The sequence below is a fragment of the Lepidochelys olivacea genome, assembly GCF_965140295.1.
Source record: "Lepidochelys olivacea isolate rLepOli2 genome assembly, chromosome: 1".
In the NCBI taxonomy this organism is placed as follows: domain Eukaryota; kingdom Metazoa; phylum Chordata; order Testudines; family Cheloniidae; genus Lepidochelys; species Lepidochelys olivacea.
In genome coordinates this window covers 8,434,981-8,453,819 of record NC_140411.1, presented here as the reverse complement: position 1 = coordinate 8,453,819, position 18,839 = coordinate 8,434,981, and the positions used below count along the sequence as shown (strand labels likewise).

General features: G+C 49.0%; 1 protein-coding gene across 1 annotated transcript; it reads right to left on the bottom strand.

Annotated features, from left to right (window-relative positions):
- Positions 1-8,424: 8,424 nt before the first annotated feature.
- On the bottom strand, positions 8,425-9,387 carry LOC311514355 (olfactory receptor 52K2-like; the record flags this gene model as incomplete). Its single annotated transcript, XM_084616910.1, has 1 exon — positions 8,425-9,387. One exon carries the CDS (start codon positions 9,385-9,387, stop codon positions 8,425-8,427), a length of 963 nt encoding a protein of 320 aa, XP_084473036.1.
- Positions 9,388-18,839: the final 9,452 nt, after the last annotated feature.

Genomic DNA, 18,839 nt, shown 5'->3' with positions numbered 1-18,839 from the left:
CACGAGGTTACTATCCTCCATTGACTTGTCTATGGGGTGTATGCCTCTAAACAGTGGGAAATCTTGTCCTATAAGGCCCAGATATGAGAGTTTTGGGACCACCCCCGCCATCACGCTTGTGGTATTCCCCTAGAGCTCAATTGGTACAGGGATGGTTGAATAATAATTGACAGCACTATGTACACAGGTTATTCCAGTGTGCTTGGCCTGAGACAGCTGGTTCTGCCCCCCTGGTTTCCCTGAGACCAGTGTGACAGCACTTCCAGAGTCCACTAAGGCCAGGGTCTGTATGCCATTCATCCTAATTGGCCACATGTCTTTACGGGGGACCATTGCGACTCCCACAAGGTTTATCAAGCTGCAAAGATCTTCATGATCCCCCAGATTGCACTGCATGGGCTCCTCCACATTAGGGTACTGGGAGGCTATATATCTTAATTCCCCACAAGCATAATGCCTATATGCTGCTCAGGGCATCCCCCTATTCTTTGGGCTAGTGGGCATAATCCCATGACCCTCTCTGCCCAGGTCCCCAAGTCCCTTCGCGGTCTCAGGCTGCTCTTCAGACTCCTTCCTCCCCAACATAGTTTTGCCTGGTGCTTTGGAAACCCAGGCCCTCGGGGCAGGGACTGGCCTCTTGCCCCGATGCATCTCTTTCCTGGTAGTCTGAGAAAGTTCCTTGGGCATTAAGTGTCTCTCTACAAGGGCAACTATCTCATCATAGGAGGAGGGGTCATTTTGGCTGACCCATCCTTGTAGATCTCGTGATAATCATAGAATCATAGAATATCAGGATTGGAAGGGACCTCAGGAGGTCATCTAGTCCAACCCCCTGCTCAGAGCAGGACCAATCCCCAACTAAATCATCCCAGCAATGGCTTTGTCAATCCTGACCTTAAAAACGTCACAGGAAGGAGATTCCACCACCTCCCTAGGTAACGCATTCCAGTGCTTCACCACCCTCATAGTGAAAAAGTTTTTCCTAACATCCAACCTAAACCTCCCCCACTGCAACTTGAGACCATTACTCCTCGTTCTGTCATCTGCTACCACTGAGAACAGTCGAGATCCATCCTCTTTGGAACCCCCTTTCAGGTAGTTGAAAGCAGCTATCAAATCCCCCCTCATTCTTCTCTTCTGCAGACTAAACAATCCCAGTTCCCTCAGCCTCTCTTCATAACTCATGTGTTCCAGTCCCCTAATCATTTTTGTTGCCCTCCGCTGGATGCTTTCCAATTTTTTCACATCCTTCTTGTAGTGTGGGGCCCAAAACTGGACACAGTACTCCAGATGAGGCCTCACCAATGTCGAATGGAGGGGAACAATCACGTCCCTTGATCTGCTGGCAATGCCCCTACATATACATCCCAAAATGCCATTGGCCTTCTTGGCAACAAGGGCACACTGTTGACTCATATCCAGCTTCTCGTCCACTGTAACCCCCAGGTCCTTTTCTGCAGAACTGCTGCCTAGCCATTCGGTCCCTAGTCTGTAGCAGTGCATTGGGTTCTTCCGTCCTAAGTGCAGGACTCTGCACTTGTCCTTGTTGAACCTCATCAGATTTCTTTTGGCCCAATCCTCTAATTTGTCTAGGGCCCTCTGTATCCTATCCCTATCCTCCAGCGTATCTAACTCTCCTCTCAGTTTAGTGTCATCTGCAAACTTGCTGAGGGTGCAATCCATGCCATCCTCCAGATCATTAATGAAGATATTGAACAAAAACGGACCCAGGACCAACCTTTGGGGCACTCCACTTGATACCGGCTGCCAGCTAGACATGGAGCCATTGATCACTGCTCGTTGAGCCCGACAATCTAGCCCGCTTTCTATCCACCTTATAGTCCATTCATCCAGCCCATATGACCCTCTCTGAAAATTTCCATGCCATTTTCATTGCACAGCTTTCAGAAAGGACATGATTTTTCATCTATTAAAATTTTGTTTACGTTTTTTATTTCCCCTCCAAATTTTGCCTTTGAAGAAAAGGGGGGGAAAGAGAGGAAGAAGAAAGAACAATACATGAAAACAACCCAGCAAACCTCCAGAAAATCTAAAAACAACAACAACAACAAAAGGGCTTCTTGGTTTGGTTTTCTGATTTCATTGAAGAATCAGAAAATCATGGGAAAAGGCCCATTTTTCATTAGAAACCTGTTGAGCAGTTGTAGTTATTTCAAAAGCTGGCCCTCCATGGATTTGTGTTAGCTAGAAGTGTCCATGTAGAAATAAATCAAAGATCGGTTCCGCAAACACCGTTGGTTCTCAACGTTTGCGTGCGTAGGGCGGGTGTGGAGAAAAAGGACTGTGTGACAGTACAGGATCAGGCTCATCAATGGCAGGTTTTTTGCCCTTGGGGTAGGAACCCCCCAGATTTTCATATAGAGACAGAGCATTTACTCTAGTCTGGGGAAACATGTATATACCAATATGACCATGTTATGGGTTTACTATCTGCTGATGCCTGAGGTATTGGGTGAAAACAAAACCAACTCAAATACAAATTCTTGACAAGCTGATCTCCCAGTGACTCATTCTTTACCCATTATCATAATGCTGTATTGGTCCTCAGCAGACTGTATAATCAAACAATGCCTAACACAATAAAGTGCTTAATTATAAAACTGCATGCAAATAAAATCATCGTTTTACAGTTGTTGTTGTGGAATCCCTTTGGGTAACAGACTTGCTATAAACTGGATCTACATTAGACTATGTTCAGGACAGACTGGGACACAGTCCTGCCCCGATTGAAGTTCATGGCAAAGTTCCAATAGGAACATGGCCTAGGTATAGATTTGGGTAGCTGAACACGCTTGCCTTGGGGAATAGCTGGGGCATGGGCTTGACAAGGCCATTGGGTAATAACCTGGGTAAAGACTAGAGAAACGGAGGGACAGGCTGCCCCTGTGTAAAACAGGCAGAGAATGGAGGGCTGGGTTTCCTGAATTGGATTCAGTTGATACGAGGCTAGATGACCTGATTACCCATGATCCTCTTGGGAACAGCAGGTTCAGCATGCATTCCTGGATCTGCTTGGCCTTCACCCACCCAGGTCTGTCGTGATCTCTTCTGGACGTGTGTTTTTAGTGCCATGCACAACAGTCTAAGCCCTGCAGAGGAATTATGATATGTGACCGAATGCACCCTTGTATTCACACCCTCCACGTTATTGTGATAATCTTTGTACAAAATATGAGTTGTGAGGTGTCGTCTGAAAGCTGGTAACCCACTGGTCAATGATACTCATGATGAAATGTGTGTAGCAACAGTACATGTTACGGTATAAACAGAAGCTGAAATTAGGTCTGAAATGTGTTTACAAGACAAGTCTGGATAACCCATTTTCTCAAAGACAAAGGACAAGCTGACACCCCTAACCAGGGCAATCAGCTACCAAGTAGCCATTCCTTGGCAAGGAAGGGGGCAGCAACAAACAGTCTTGCATTGTAGCAAACACCATCATGGATCCTCTTTCACCACAAGATTCCTTGAGTGCATCTTCACAGGAGGGGTAATCCTTGGAAAAACGAGTTTCAAAGCAGGACAGGACGATAAAAGTGATGGGCAAAAACACTGGTTTGGACAATATCCCATTTTGCTGTGAACATTCAATGGACTTATGATATGGACAAAAGCAAGCAAAACCTGCAGGGGCAGCTTGTTGCAACTGCCAGCAACTGGACACATCGGATCGTGACCCTGTCAAAGGAGGAGAGGCAGTGTTTTGGGGGTGTCTCGGATGTTGGACCAGACTGCTGTGATCAGGACTCGGTGTTGCTGTAGATTTTGTATTGTTTTGTATTGTAACTGTATGGGTGTTATGTTGCATATGGAGATAACGTATAAGTAATGTAGTAAGCCCTCCAAACCCTACAGTGTACTAGACAACCCGGACCCAACCTTCTCGGGCCCGCTATAATGGGAAGTCTGGAACACTAATTGGAATAGGTGTGGTATGCCCGTACGAGAGAAGGTGCAGGGCACTATACTACACAAGGGGCAATGGGACAATGGAATAGCGACACCTTCCCCCTTGATGCCTGGCCCTATCAGGAAATGTGTCGCCATATGTCCTATGCTTTTCCAGGGATACCTGGGCAGGAGGATCCCAAAAAAAAAAGAAAAAGAAAAAAAAGGGGTGGAGTGTCAGGATATAGATATTCAGGCCTGTCTGGAAAGGCCAAGACTCTAAGAATTTAGGTGTATTCTTATCACTTGGCCAGTTAGAGGTATAAAAGAAATAATAAAAATCACTGTCTGCCAATGTAAGGTTCTTCTCTTACTGTGACAGTCTGAGGCCCTGTTCTTAGGCTAAGGCCTTTGGCTAAGCAATAGAGGCAGCCATAAGATGGGAAGCGACCGGTCACATCCTCACATTCATAGAATCATAGAATCATAGAATATCAGGGTTGGAAGGGACCTCAGGAGGTCATCTAGTCCAACCCCCTGCTCAAAGCAGGACCAATCCCCAATTAAATCATCCCAGCCAGGGCTTTGTCAAGCCTGATCTTAAAAACTTCTGAGGAAGGAGATTCTACCACCTCCCTAGATAACGCATTCCAGTGTTTCACCACCCTCCTAGTGAAAAGGTTTTTCCTAATATCCAACCTAAACCTCCCCCACTGCAAATTGAGACCATTGCTCCTTGTCCTGTCCTCTTCTACCAGCATAGTCTAGAACCATCCTCTCTGGAACCACCTCTCAGGTAGTTGAAAGCAGCTATCAAATCCCCCCTCATTCTTCTCTTCTGCAGACTAAACAATCCCAGCTCCCTCAGCCTCTCCTCATAAGTCATGTGTTCCAGACCCCTAATCATTTTTGTTGCCCTTCACTGGACTCTCTCCAATTTATCCACATCCTTCTTGTAGTGTGGGGCCCAAAACTGGACACAGTACTCCAGATGAGGCCTCACCAATGTCGAATAGAGGGGGACGATCACGTCCCCCGATCTGCTCGCTATGCCCCTACTTATACATCCCAAAATGCCATTGGCCTTCTTGGCAACAAGGGCACACTGCTGACTCATATCCAGCTTTTCGTCCACTGTCACCCCTAGGTCCTTTTCCGCAGAACTGCTGCCTAGCCATTCGGCCCCTAGTCTGTAGCGGTGCATTGGGTTCTTCCGTCCTAAGTGCAGGACCCTGCACTTATCCTTATTGAACCTCATCAGATTTCTTTTGGGCCAATCCTCCAATTTGTCTAGGTCCCTCTGTATCCTATCCCTGCCCTCCAGCGTATCTACCACTCCTCCCAGTTTAGTATCATCCGCAAATTTGCTGAGGGTGCGATCCACACCATCCTCCAGATCATTTATGAAGATATTGAATTCCAACCTAGTCACATTGAAAGAAGGTGCTATTGGGTTGTTAGGATACAATCCTGTCCTGATAATGCCTATCACCTCCAGAGAAAGGGAAGTGCCTAGAAGATGTAAAAGGCAACTTAGTTTGATAGCATCCTGTCTGGCAAGAACTCACTTATCAATAGCTGGGATGTGAAATCCTCACTTCTGTATTGTTTTGTCATTATAGTCTCCATTTCCCTATTGTTTGTCTGTATAATCTCTGTCTGGTTCTGTGATTGTTCCTGTCTGCTGTATAATTAATTTCGCTAGGTATAAACTAATTAAGGTGGTGGGATATAATTGGTTACATAATCATGTTACAATATGTTAGGATTGGTTAGTTAAATTTCAGGAAAATGATTGGTTAAGGTATAGCTAAGCAGAACTCAAGTTTTACTATATAGTCTGCAGTCAGTCAGGAAGTGGGTGTGGGTGTGTGGGTGGGAAATGGGAACAGGGAATGGGGGTGGGGAAATCGGAATCATGTTTGGCTAAGGGCAGGAATGGGAACAGGGACACAGGTGTAAGGCTCTGTGGTGTCAGAGCTGGGAAGGGGGACACAAAGGAAGGAAACGGGAATCGTGCTTGCTGGAAGTTCACCCCAAAACATCGAATTGTTTGCACCTTTGGACTTCGGGTATTGTTGCTCTCTGTTCATGCGAGAAGGACCAGGGAAGTAAGTGTGTGAAGGAATAAGCCCCCTAACACACCCCAAGGTATCTCTCCCTTCCACGTCTCTCTCTTTCATCTCAAAAGACAAAAGAAACACCCTTTGATGTTGGGAGCAGATCCTGGCTTGAAATTAGGTCAGCCCTGGTGCTGGGAGCATGTGGCGAGAATTTCATCTTGAAACAAGTTTGTTAAGTTTTAGTTCCTAGAAACGGTTTGATCTTTATTTCTCTTGTAACCATTCCTGACTTTAAGGCCTTATACTTCTAGTGGCGTAAAACCAATCTCTTTGTAGTGAAATAAACTTGCTTTATTCTTGAATCAAAAGTAACCCAGTGTTGTGTTTAAACTGAATTGTGTGGCTAACTCCATGTAAAGCAGCCAGCTGTTGGATATTGAGCCCTTAGAGGGGCAGTGGAGTGGGCCTTAAATATCTGAACTGTCCAGGAGAGGGCTGGACAGCGCAGAATATACTTTCCTTTGGGAAACCCATGCCAGGGGGACGTGCCTGCAGGAGCCTGTCTTTGCACCGTGCACCGCAGCTTGGTTGCAAAAAGAGCAGTCACACCTTATAGCACACCTGGTCTAGGCTCGGTCTGCATGGAGGGAAGATACCTGGGCAGCTTCACCATCCAGCCAGGTCCCCATTGGGTGGTTCCGCTAAGGATGCTCATCCAGCATGGGGCTTGTCCAGTGGACTCTCAGCCTTGCACTGTCTTCTCCCTGTTCTCTGGGGTAATGGTATGCAGCAGGGAGGACAGAAATTGGTCGAGGGGTTGCTCTCCCCCTGCCATGTCCATCAGGCCCGGTGACAGCTGTGTTTGGACCTCTCTTGGCAGCCTGTCCTTGGCGATTCTTGTTTTCCTGGTTCGCCAAATGTCTCGCATGTGACAGCGCTGCTTTTTGTTAGCATTCGTCATTAGTCTTTCCAATATGTGGTACAGGCTCCGAGATCAAGTCTGATTTGTGTCTGATTTGAATAAATACAAGCAGTTGCCCTGAGATTGCTTTGGAGGGGCACTGGAGGGAAACACAAGCCAGACTTAGGATCAAATTCTCAACAGCACCAATGTGGCTCAGGAGCCCAAGTGCCATTGACTTTCAGTGAGACTTAGGCTCCTCTGGGACAGATTTTTAAAGGGTTTAGGCAGCTAAAGATGCAGGTAGGTCCCCAGTGGGATTTTCAGAAGCATCCAGGGGCCTTTGCATCTTTAGGCACCTAACAAGCATTAAAAATCTGGCACAGTGTCCCTCAATCACTTTTGAAAATTTTACCCATCAGTCCCAACAGGACTTGGTCACTTGTGGCACGTCTCCACAGCCAGCGGCAGCGAACGTCTGAGCTCGGGTTGACACATGTCGGCTGGTGCGGCTCGTGCTGCCCTGTTATGAACAGCTGCGTGGCCAGTGGTGCTAAGGTGTGGCTCGGGCCGGAGCTCAGGGTCTGAAGCACAGCTCCCCTCGCTAGGCTTCAAGGCCCTCGTGCCAGCCCTCATGCAACATCTACACAGATATTTTTAGCACGGAAACGCAAGCCCCCCGAGCTCCAGTCTGTAGCCCTGGGCTGGCAGGCTCACTGCTGCAGGCTGCGGGGACGTACCCTTAAGTGGCGCTTTTGAAAATGCTCCCCTGCAAGGCACCAGGGGCCAAATCCTGACAAGTCAGAATGGTCACACATCTTTGATTTTTCAAATAACGGTGAAATTTTTTCCCCAAATTTTGGAAACCAGTAAAAATTTTGACAAAGAAATCATGGTATTTTTCAACCAGCTAGAGAGCTGGCTGAAGTTTCAAAAGAACATTTTCAAAAGACCCTCATGGAACTTTCCAAAAACGGTGTTGACATTAAAAAAAACCCATCGAGATTTAAACAAATGGCACTGATGTAATTTCCAAAAATGTCACTGACATTTTAAAACAACACCTCGGAATAGGAAACCCCGGGAAAAAAAGGTCCAATCAAACATTAAAAAACGTTTGCAAAAATGTGGACTGAGTTTTTAGATAGCTCTGCTGAGACGCCAGATGGGGATAGTAATAGCTCAGAACCCCTCAGGATTAGTCCCATTGGCTTCAATGGGCGTCGGGCTGCTCAGCACCTCTTGGCAGCTGGCCCTGTACTGTCAGCAGGTGGATACCGGTAGGCAAGCCATTCATTGGGTTTTAAGCCAGACAGACCTGGTTCTGTATGCTTTGTCCCCTGTCCGGTGCTGCTCTCAAACCAGCCATGGTTAGCTCTGGTATCATGCATGGAGGATGCTGTTTCGCGGAGTGTGTTGCTCCACCCCTGCCGGTGTGAGCTCACACGCACTGTGCATGCGATATCATGCTGCTGGGGGCGGGGACACACAGGCAAAGGCGGGGACAACGGAGGGGAGGTCCAGTATTCTGGGGCTGCCTCAGTGGCCACCCTACATACTGGCTTTTGCTAAGATCTTTCTTTGGCCAAAGAGCTTAAAGACCCGTTTCCGGATCTGCTTGGACTTCATGCCGTAGATGACTGGGTTTAGCATGGGGGGAACAACGAGGTACAGGTCAGCCACCAAGACCTGGGTGTGAGGAGCAAGGCTGAGGTGCAAAATATGCAGGTACATAGAAAGGAGCCCTCCCAAGTAGAAGAGCAGGATGACACAGACATGGGAACCGCAGGTGCTGAAGGCCTTGAGACGCGCTTCCTGAGTCGAGAGCCGTAGGACGGAGCGGAGGATTATGCCGTAAGAGCAGGTGATGAAGATGAAGTCTGTCCCCACTAGGGCTGTGGCCATAGTGATGCTGTACAGGTGGCTGATTGCCGTGTCTGTGTGGGCCAGCTCCATCATGGCCATGTGCTCGCAATAGGAATGAGGGATGACATTCGTTTTACAGTAGGGCAGACTGGTTAGAAGGCAGGTTATGGGTGTCACAATCCCCACTCCTCTAGCAAGGGACAGCAGCCCAATCTGGGCAATCTTTGAGCTGGTTAAGATAGTCTTGTATCTCAAGGGGTTGCAGATGGCCACGTATCGGTCTAAAGACATGGCCAAGAGCACCCCCGACTCCACTATAGTGAAGGTGTGGATGAAGAACATCTGGAGGAAGCAGGCCCCGAAGCTGATCTCTCTGGAATCCAGCCAAAAGATGCTCAGCATTTTAGGGACAACGGCAGTTGAGAGGACCAAATCAATGACTGCCAGCATGGAGAGGAAATAGTACATGGGCTCATGGAGGGTCTCCTCCTGCTTTACAACGAAGAGGACAGTACCATTTCCTAGCAGAGCAATCAGATACATGAGGCAGAAGGGGATGGAGATCCAGACATGCTCAGATTCCAGGCTGGGGATGCCGGTCAGCAGGAACGTAGAGGGGTTAGGGCAGGTCTGATTGAAGGTTGACATGACCTACTGCAGTCGTGGATCAATTGATTTGCAGAAGGTCTTTCCCTGCAATACAATAATTGAAGGGCTGGGATTTTTTCTGGATGCTGGACATTTTTCAAACCCAGCACAAGCTTATTTGGTTTATTCAGGCCAAAGCGTTCAAAGCTCGGTGTCTTAAATTACGCTCCTAAATTGGCAGCATGGTCTGGAGGGGCAAAGTGGTCTAGTAGGGAGGGCACTGGACAGCAAGTTAGGAGACTTGAGTGCTGTCATGGGCTCTGCCACTGAGCTGCTGGGTCACCTTGGGCCAGTCACTTCCCCGCTCTGTGCCTCAGTTTCCCCTTCCTTTGTCTGTCTTGTCTTTTTCCTTTGTAAGCTCTTCCGGGAAAGGGTTCTCTAGCATGCACATGTGTATGTACAGCTCCTACCACGGTGAGGCCCTGATCTCAGCTGGGGCCCACAGTTGCTATTGTACTGACAGATGGGGAGAGTAGGGCACAGAGATTTCCATGCCCTGCCCTCTTTCCCCAGTCACCTTCCATGAACCAAGTGCAATCGGGAGACCCAGGAGCCTCTACGAGGATCCCACCGCAGACTCAGAGATAAGAAGAGGAAGATGAGGACTGAGGACATAAGATAATGTTTTGGAGACAGCAGACAGCCCTGGCTACTCCCTGATCAGCCTATGCCCCTGTACAGCTACTGCAGTGCGTTGGGCCAGGGGTGAATCTGGCCTGATACGTCCATGGCAAAATGAACCAGAGAGAATTGCAGCTGTTTGATCATTGAAAATTACAGCTGGTGCATCCAGAGCTGTAAGTTAAGAACGTAATCAAGGATGTAAACAATTAAAAGTTTGACAACATCTATCTATCTATCTATCTATCTATCTAAGAGTGGCCATACTGGGTCAGACCAAAGGTCCATCTAGCCCAGAATCCTGTCTTCTGACAGTGGCCAACGCCAGATGCCCCAGAGGGTATGAACAGAACAGAGAATCATGAAGTGATCCATCCCCTGTCGACCATTCCCAGCTTCTGGCAAACAGAGGCTAGGGACACCATCCCTGCCCATCCTGGCTAATAGACATTGATGGACCTGTTCTCCATGAATTGATCTAGGTCTTTTTTGAGCCCTGTTATAGTCTTGGCCTTCACAACATCCTCTGGCAAAGAGTTCCACAGGTTAACTGTGTGTTGCGTGAAAAAATACTTCCTTTTGTTTCTTTAAACCTGCTGTCTATTCATTTCATTGGGTGACGCCTAGTTCTTGTGTTATGAGAAGGAGTAAACAACACTTCCTGATTTACTTTCTCCACATCACTCATGATTTTATAGACTTCAATCATATCCACCCTTAGTCATCTCTTTTCCAAGCTCAAAAGTCCCAATCTTATTAATCTCTCCTCACATGGCAGTCGTTCCATGCCCCTGTGCATTTTTGTTGCCCTTTTCTGAACCTTTTCCTATTCCAATATATCTTTTTTCAGATGGGGCAACCACATCTGCACGCAGTATTCAAGGTGTGGGTGTACCATGGATTTATCGAGAGGCAATATGATATTTTCTGTCTTATTATCTATCCCTTTCCTCATGGTTCCCAATCTATTTCAACGTCACTACTGTGAAAATGTTGTCCAGGTATTTTTCTCTCTGAGAGTTGATTGTAGAAAGAATGGAGCCCGTAGGGTAATAAACTAGGTGAGCTCTGAGTTCTTTGAGCTGGATCCGTAGCTGATTTACGCAAGCACAGCCCCCCCCGCCTACAACGGGACGGCGCGTGTGTGGATGCCAGAGGAAGCTGGCTGGGAAGGCCATGCCCGTCCATCACCCTGTAAGCCTGTGTCTGCAAAACCACTTAATTTCTCTGCTTCTCTGTTACTGGCATTAAGTTACCCCCTGTGCAGCGCTGACAGCCCCACTGGTTTCTGGCATTGTACCACTTCTGGCCGTGTACAATAAAGCACCTTCAGATGCATGTTCCACACGAGATGCTGTGTAGCCAGTTTCTCCTTGTCTCCACTACTTCACTCTCTCCTTATGAATGCTCATCCCCCGCCCGCATGGGACTCCAGTCACAGCCCCTTCCCCGCACCCGCTATATTAGACCCTCAGAATCAGGAGAAGCAGTTTCTGCCCTTGGAAAGCAGGAAGTTCAGAAATAGCCCGTCCCTTTGGCCTGCTTGGGCTCACCCCCCACGCAGACTGTCCCCTTGGCCTGTGCAGAAAATTCCTTCCCTGCCTCTGCAGGGAGTCTTTTCTGTGCTGTCCTGTCAGTGACATGTTTGCCCTTGTCATGTGCCCTGCAACTGTGGCTCCCAGCTGGAAAGGGCCAGGGCATTTCCGGCCTGCCCTGGGGGCATGAACGCACGTCTGCCCAAGGCCAGCGCTTTCTATATGTAAGGGGACTGTTGCCCCCTTACTAACATTCAGTGGGGGTGTTTTAGTTGCTAGCTCCCAGTACTAAAGAGGGGGAAGGGTCTATGGGAAATCAGGGAGAGGCCAGTGCTCCAGGTCAGCTGGAATGACGGGGCGGGCAGGCTAATCAGGGAGTCAGGAGGCCAGGGGGGTCCCGTCCTCCCTGTGAGCTGGAATTGCCTGGGTCGGACAGAGTGGGGCCGAGCTAAGGAGAACGCAGGGGGCTGAGCTGAGCTGGGCAGCAGAGCTGGGCCAGATCCAGAGGGGCCAGAGGCACAGCCCAGAGAGAGCAGACCTGTCCTGGGAGCGGAGCTGCAGCAACCAGAGCCAGAGGGGCCAGAGAAGCAGCCCAGGGAGCTGGAGTCAGACCAGCAGCAGCCGTGCAGAGACCGCGTGATGCAGCTGGGACTGGAGCAGCCCGGAGCTGGGTGCGGTGAGCAGCTGGGGAGACCGAGGGGGACCCTGGGCAGCGGGCCCAGCACAGGGAGACGTCCCCAGCCAAGGGGCTCTGCAGGCCAGGCTTGGATCGTAATCCCGACAGGGCGGGGGTGACACCGGGAAGAAGGGTCCTACCACCGAGAGCCTGAGAGCGTGTGGCCACCACCAGAGCGAGTGTCCAACCCACAGCATCCCTGCAGCACAGCCAGGGCCTGAGCAGGAGGCCTGGGACTTACAAAGAACCGACTGTGAACTGCCCTGACGTTCCAGAGACCCTGTTTGTGATGTTCCCTGCCACAGAGCGGGGTGATGTGTTTCCTTTCACCTTTCCCATTATTCCTTATTCTTTTAAAAATTAATTGTCGATTAAATAACTTGCATTTGCTTTAACTTGTATGTAATGGTCAGTGGGTCAGAGAAGTGCCCGGTGCAGAGAGAGTACCCCGGAGTGGGGACACCCTAGCCCCTGTCCTAGGTGACCACAGCAGGGTTGGGGGTCGAGCCCCCCAGGAATCCTGGGCCCAGCCTTGTCGGGGTTACGAGGACTCTGCCAGACAGGAGAGTGGAAGGGGAGTCCTCAAGGGCAGGGAGGCCCCTGGATAAAGGAAGTGGGAGCGAGGACTCAGATCCTTTCGCTAGCCCACTTCACCTGGGTAGTGCAGAAGCCAGGAAAGTTCCCCACAACAGCGGGACTATCCCCCGCTTACATATAGGTTCCCAAACACTTACATGGCATCTGAGACAGAGCCGGTGTTGGGTGCGCTCCTCCATTCCCATTGAGGACTGCAGGGACCACTTCCCCTGCCCCTGGCAAGCACGTAATAGTCCGGTGGCAACTAGTTGCCAGCCGTTGCTTACATGAAAATGTATTATTGGCTACTGATAGCCGGAACAAAGAGAAGAGCCAGTAGCAGCGTGTGACCAGTCAGTGCCGCATGGACACAGCTTAGGAATGAGGCCTGTTGATAAACGTAGACAGTTTATGTAGCCTTGTCATAGCTGTGTTGGTCCCAGGCTGTTAGAGAGGCCAGGTGAGTGCGGGAATATCTTCACTGGACCAACTTCTGTCGGTGAGAGAGAGACACAGAGCTCTGTGTGGCCCAGAACCTGGTCTCTCTCTCACCGACAGAAGTTGGTCCAATAAAAGATATTCCCTCCCCGACCTTGTCCCTCTGCACACACTTGAGACAGGTTTGATTGTGGGTTCCAATAGCCCCCCACAGCCAACTCTTTGGACCCTTTTATAGCTAACTGCCTCTCATTAACTTTGTGTGCAAAATAATTGCAATTTTTTTTAAAATGCAAAACAGGTTGGAGATTTTAAAAAGTCCCCAGAAATGGAAGCCCACGTGGTAATGAATGAATTGCAGTAAAGCCCTGTGCAGATGGGGCTGCAGCATTTGATTACCAGTCATTTGCCTGAGGGAAGCTTCCCTGTATTGGGAAAAACCAGAACAGGAGCTGAGGGGCGTTAAATTTGAATTTTTAACCCTTCCCTCTCTAGTTCTTGTCTGCCCCCTCTGTGCCGCCGATGTGGTCCCTTAGTGATGGGCTGGAACGTGTCTCCTCCCTGGATTGCTCAGTGCAGGCAGACACATGGTCTTAGCCATGGCAGATACATGCCCCAGCACAGCAAGTGTGTTCTCTCGGGAGGTCCCTGGCCCCTTTAGCAGCAGCGTTCTGGCTGCCTGTCCCTGCTGCTATCAGCAGTACTGCACCCGAGAGCCGGAGTTTGAAGAGAGCTTGGCCCCACTTTGTCAGGGCTCTGCGCCCACGAGTAGCCTGCGTTTCCCACGAAGCCCCCGGCATGTGAAGCAGCACGTACCCGGCCCATTGAGCCGCACAGCTTGGGCATTCTGCCTGGATGTACATAGTTCCTCTGGCGACAGGCGTGAGTAGTGCTAATCTGCTTCCAGAGATGGGGAAAGTGAGACAAAGAGGCCGTGGCTCTGATCCTGCTTCCACTGAAGGCAGTGGAAAAACTCCCACTGGCTTCCAAGATGCAGTATCGGGCTGTTACTCACGAGCAAGAAACCTGAAAGCTAGCGAGAGTGCCGGTTAAAATTTCTACCTCCTGTTGCTATGCTCCATGCACTGCCCTGGAATCCAGCAGGGCGATGAGAAATGCTGGGCTGATGGATGGTATTTCTGGTTTGGGAAATGCCAGAATTGTCACACAACACCCGCCAGAGCCCTTCATGTTGTGGGGATCTTCCTATATTTTACACCAGTGTGAAGCCGATAATTACCTTACTGCCGATCAGTATTACAGCAGGAAGGCTGTGCTGCTGGTTGGAAAGAAATCAGGGAGACCATGAATGCTCTGCTGAAATGTATTTAAAAACAGACCTTGCAGAGAAGTGAATTTATACAAATAAGTCGAAGTCACCAAAGAGATGTAGACTGGACTGTTGTGATGACAAAAGTAGTGCAAGTCCACAGGGGCGAAAAGGGGACGACAAGGTGTTGCCACACGTGTGTGTGTCTAAGGCTGTAGAAAAGAATGTTTGATGTTGTGTTAATTGAGGAATGATTTGCAATCAAATCATGAAAGACTAATTGCAGGTTTCAGAGTAGCCACCGTGTTCGTCTGTATTCGCAATGCATCCGATGAAGTGAGCTGTAGCTCAGGAAAGCTTGTGCTCAAATAAATTTGTTAGTCTCTAAGGTGCCACAAGTCCTCCTTTTCTTTTTACTAAAGCCTAAGAAATTCATCCAAAGGGGGCAGAATTCAGCTTGTGTTATCGTTGGCGTTTCTTGAATTCTGAGGACTTCCCCTTCTCACAAGGCCTTTTTTCCATGTTATTAAAGAGCTCATTCATAAAGAGCCAAATTCTGCTCAGTTACACTGCTGTAAATCCACAGTAGCTCTGCTTTAGTCAGTGCGACTACTTTATATTCACACCAGTGGGACTGAGAATAGGATTTGGCCCAAAGTTTTCCAGTGTATTTAAAAATTATGCATTAACAGAGCCCCTGATTACATCCATACTGCCCCAACTCACCTGGATCTGTCTGTATCTTCTACATCTACAGTGAATGCATCAGTCACACCCAAGCTGTGTGATTCTCCAGTCTGCCGGGACAACCCGCATGGGGGTATTTATACCTGTTAAAGAAATCCTCTTTCCTCCCCCCGCTGGGAATTCAGAGCCTTTCTTCATTACAGAGGAAACTCTGCGATCAGGCACAGGGAATAGCCACAAATAGTAGCAGTAAATTAACCCATTCCTATTATACAGGCCCTTGGCTTAATAGCTACATCTCCATTCAATAGTATGGGATTGATCTCCAAGAGGGAAGTGCAAGTGTGTGTGTGTGTGTATGTCTTTGTGTGTGTGTGTGCGTGTGTGTGTGTGCCTAGTTTAAGTGTGCAAATACCCCAAAGGCCTGTCTGCGTGAGGGGATCTGCACAACTAGGGGGTGCATGTGCAAAAGTGTCTATGACGTTTGAAGACTTGTCCCTGCTTGTTCAGGGCTCTGTTTAGGTTTGAATATGAAGTTAAGAGGGGGTTACCCAAAGCAGAACCCAAAGCAGTTTAGCTTAACTGCTTCGCTCCAGGCGGTGTCAGGAAGAAATGAGTGGGAACACAGCAGTTCTGGCTGAAGAAAGATCCATACAAGTTCGCGTGCTTTTGTTTACAACTACAAGGTATTGAAGCTCCTACAGACACTAGTGATAGTGTTAGAACATCCCATACATGGTGTTCTATTTTATTAATGAATGAATTAATAGGTAGCAGGTTTAAAACAAACACTAGCAAGTATTTTTTCACACAACGCCCTGTCAACCCCTGGAACCCTTTCTCAGAGGGTGTTGTGAAGGCCAATACGATAACACGGTTCAAAAGGGAGCTAGATAGATGAATGGAAGACAGGTCCATCAATGGCTATTAGCAGGATGGGCGGGAATGGTGTCCCTAGCCTCTGTTTGCCAGAAGGTGGGATTGGGTGACAGGGCATGGATCACTTTACGATGACCTGTCTGTTCATTCCCTTTGGGCACCTGCCATTGGCGACTGTCAGAGGACAGGATCCTGGGCTTGATGGACCTTTGTTCTGACCCAGTATGGCCGTTCTTTTGTTCTTACGTTCTTATGTTCTAATTCATGGTGGCTGAATGCACACCATATGGTTGCAAGTAGCTTGATCAACATCTGGGGTTACTACATCCATCCAATCCAGGGCAACAAGGGGGCAGAGTTTGGGTGGATGGATAAATAGCACCTTAAATAGCACCTTTCCTCTAAGGATCTCAGAGCACTTTATAAACTTCAGTGAGAACACCTGTGTAATGTAAGTCAGTATTATCACCATTTTACAGGCGGGGAACTGGAGAAACAGAAAGGGTCAATGAATTCCCTGTGTGGACCTATAGTCTGGTCTCAATAGCTGGGATTAGAATCTGGCCCAGAGAGTCTTTGGGATTGCTGGAAAGGGAGTCGACAGCTCCTAATTCCCCCTGGTCTGCCTTAGCGACAAGAATGTCCTTCCCAGTTCCACAAAAGGCATACAGGAATGGAGTGAGAGGTTGCTTTTATTCTGGAAACTAAGGCCAAAGAAGAGTGCATTGATTTTGCCCTGCCCAAATTGCTTACAAGTCGGCACAGGAGGCAGGACACTTATAAATGCATATACACATCCGCAGAGAACACTGCCCCACACTCAGTCCAAAAAGGTCCCACAAATTGGTGGTCTCCCCTGGTGGCCTAAGATCAGGAGATCCATTCTGAGACAGGTTCCCCAAAGCTCAGAATAGCTTGTTCTGTGTGATATGTGGAGATCCTGGACAAAGGTGGTTTGGCTGCAGCTGTTGGGTCCTTTCCATATTCGGAATCAAACGTGAGTCAGATATTCAGATGAAGTGTCATGCAGGAACGGGGAAGGGGCCTGCGTGCTGTGAAGCACTGCCCTTTCCGTCTGGCTGTGAGGCTGCCCCAGCATGCAGGACACAAAGGCCTCACAGGTCCTACAGAAAAACAAAGAGACATGGGAACTTCTTCTGGGTTCTTTCGTTTGTGCCACTAACTGCGGGGAGAAGGAAAGACTTCTTCTGTGGGCAAGTCATTCCAAAACTGTCCTCTGCACTGTATCTTGAACCTTCCTCTGCAGCCTTGGGTACTGGCCAGCGATGAGGGCAACATTCCGGACTAGATGGATCTTGTCTGGGGACTTCTAGGTTCCTGCCTGGCAAGGCACGTAAACCGTTATGTTCTAGCAGCAGGAAAAGAGCATTTCTAGTCGGGTCTACCTCTAGACCAGGGAAAAGCAGACAATTCTGCAACTCCGTGGCTGTCTCCTCTGTGGGATGGTGGATGCAAGGCAGAGTTCTACGGTTGCATTAGCCGCCTTCCACTCTAGCCCCTGGAACACAAACCCCGCTACCTCAGCTGGCAGTTTGGTGATGTTCCCAGCTGAGGAGAAGCACAGTAGCTGTAATGAGAGAACGACCCAGTGGTTAGGGCAGTAATTTCGGAGGCCTGCGTTCTATTCTTGACTCGGCCGCAGGTGACCTTGGGCAAGTCCCTCGGTCTCTCCATTCCTAAGCTGCAAAATGGGAAGAATAGCCCTGCCCTACTCTATTATCATAGCTGTGCAGTATCTTGAAGAGCTCACGTTCAGCAAGACTGGGGCTGGGGGAAGCCTGGTATCTTGAGTGAATTCCAGCTTTGATAGTGGATGTGACAATCTCTGACACTTTCTGTGCTAACCAGGCATGCTGTGTAGCTGGTGCCCAATGACTGTCACAGTCAAACCGATATGTGGCTGCATTTCAGTGCTGGCGACATATACCCAGTCCAGGAGTGCCGGAATCTCTATTGGAAATTCCTGTTGCAAATTTTCACCTGGTTGCAAGTGGCAGACTAAGATTTGTAAGAGATCTACTGGATCCTTCAGCTATAGATCCTCCGGTGGAAACCAAGAGAGTCCAGTAAAAATCGACACAGACCAGAAGACATCCACAGAGAGGAGGGAAAGACCAGTTCAAGGATTCCCATGGAGTCTACTGGAATTTCCACTAGAGATAAGAAATCCCCCAAATCTTGGTCCCAAGTTTAAAATCAGCCAAGTCTTTTGGAAGGTTTGGAAAAGCCGAGGGAACTCCACCCCACTGAATTACGTTTTCTTTTCACTGCACCTCATCCCTTCTGGGGTCCAGCTAGAAAGGGAAGAGCTGAAGTCTCAGAAGAATGGCTGCCTGGCCAGATTGGCAGGTGGATGCAGCCAGAAAGTGCCAGCACAGCCATGAAAGTGCCTCTTCTCAGGGTACGTCTACACCGCACACCCCCCTCCCCTGGGGAGCAAGTCTCAGAGTCTGGGGGAACATACCTGGGCTCTCGGTACAGGGCTAAAGATAGCAGTGTAGCCATTTCTGATCGGGCTGGAACCGGGGCTCTGAAAGCCAGTGAAGGGGGAAGGCCCAGAGCCTGGACTTCAGTCTGAGCGGGAACATCTTCACTGCTCTTCTGAGTGCCGCGGCCTGAACCCCACGAGCCGGACTCAATTGAGCTGGGCTCTGAGACGCTGCCGTGTTTTGGTTTGTTTTCAGTGTAGACTTATTTAAAGTCAAGAGAATCCACTCGTTGCACCAAATGTCTCCCCATGGGTCTGCAT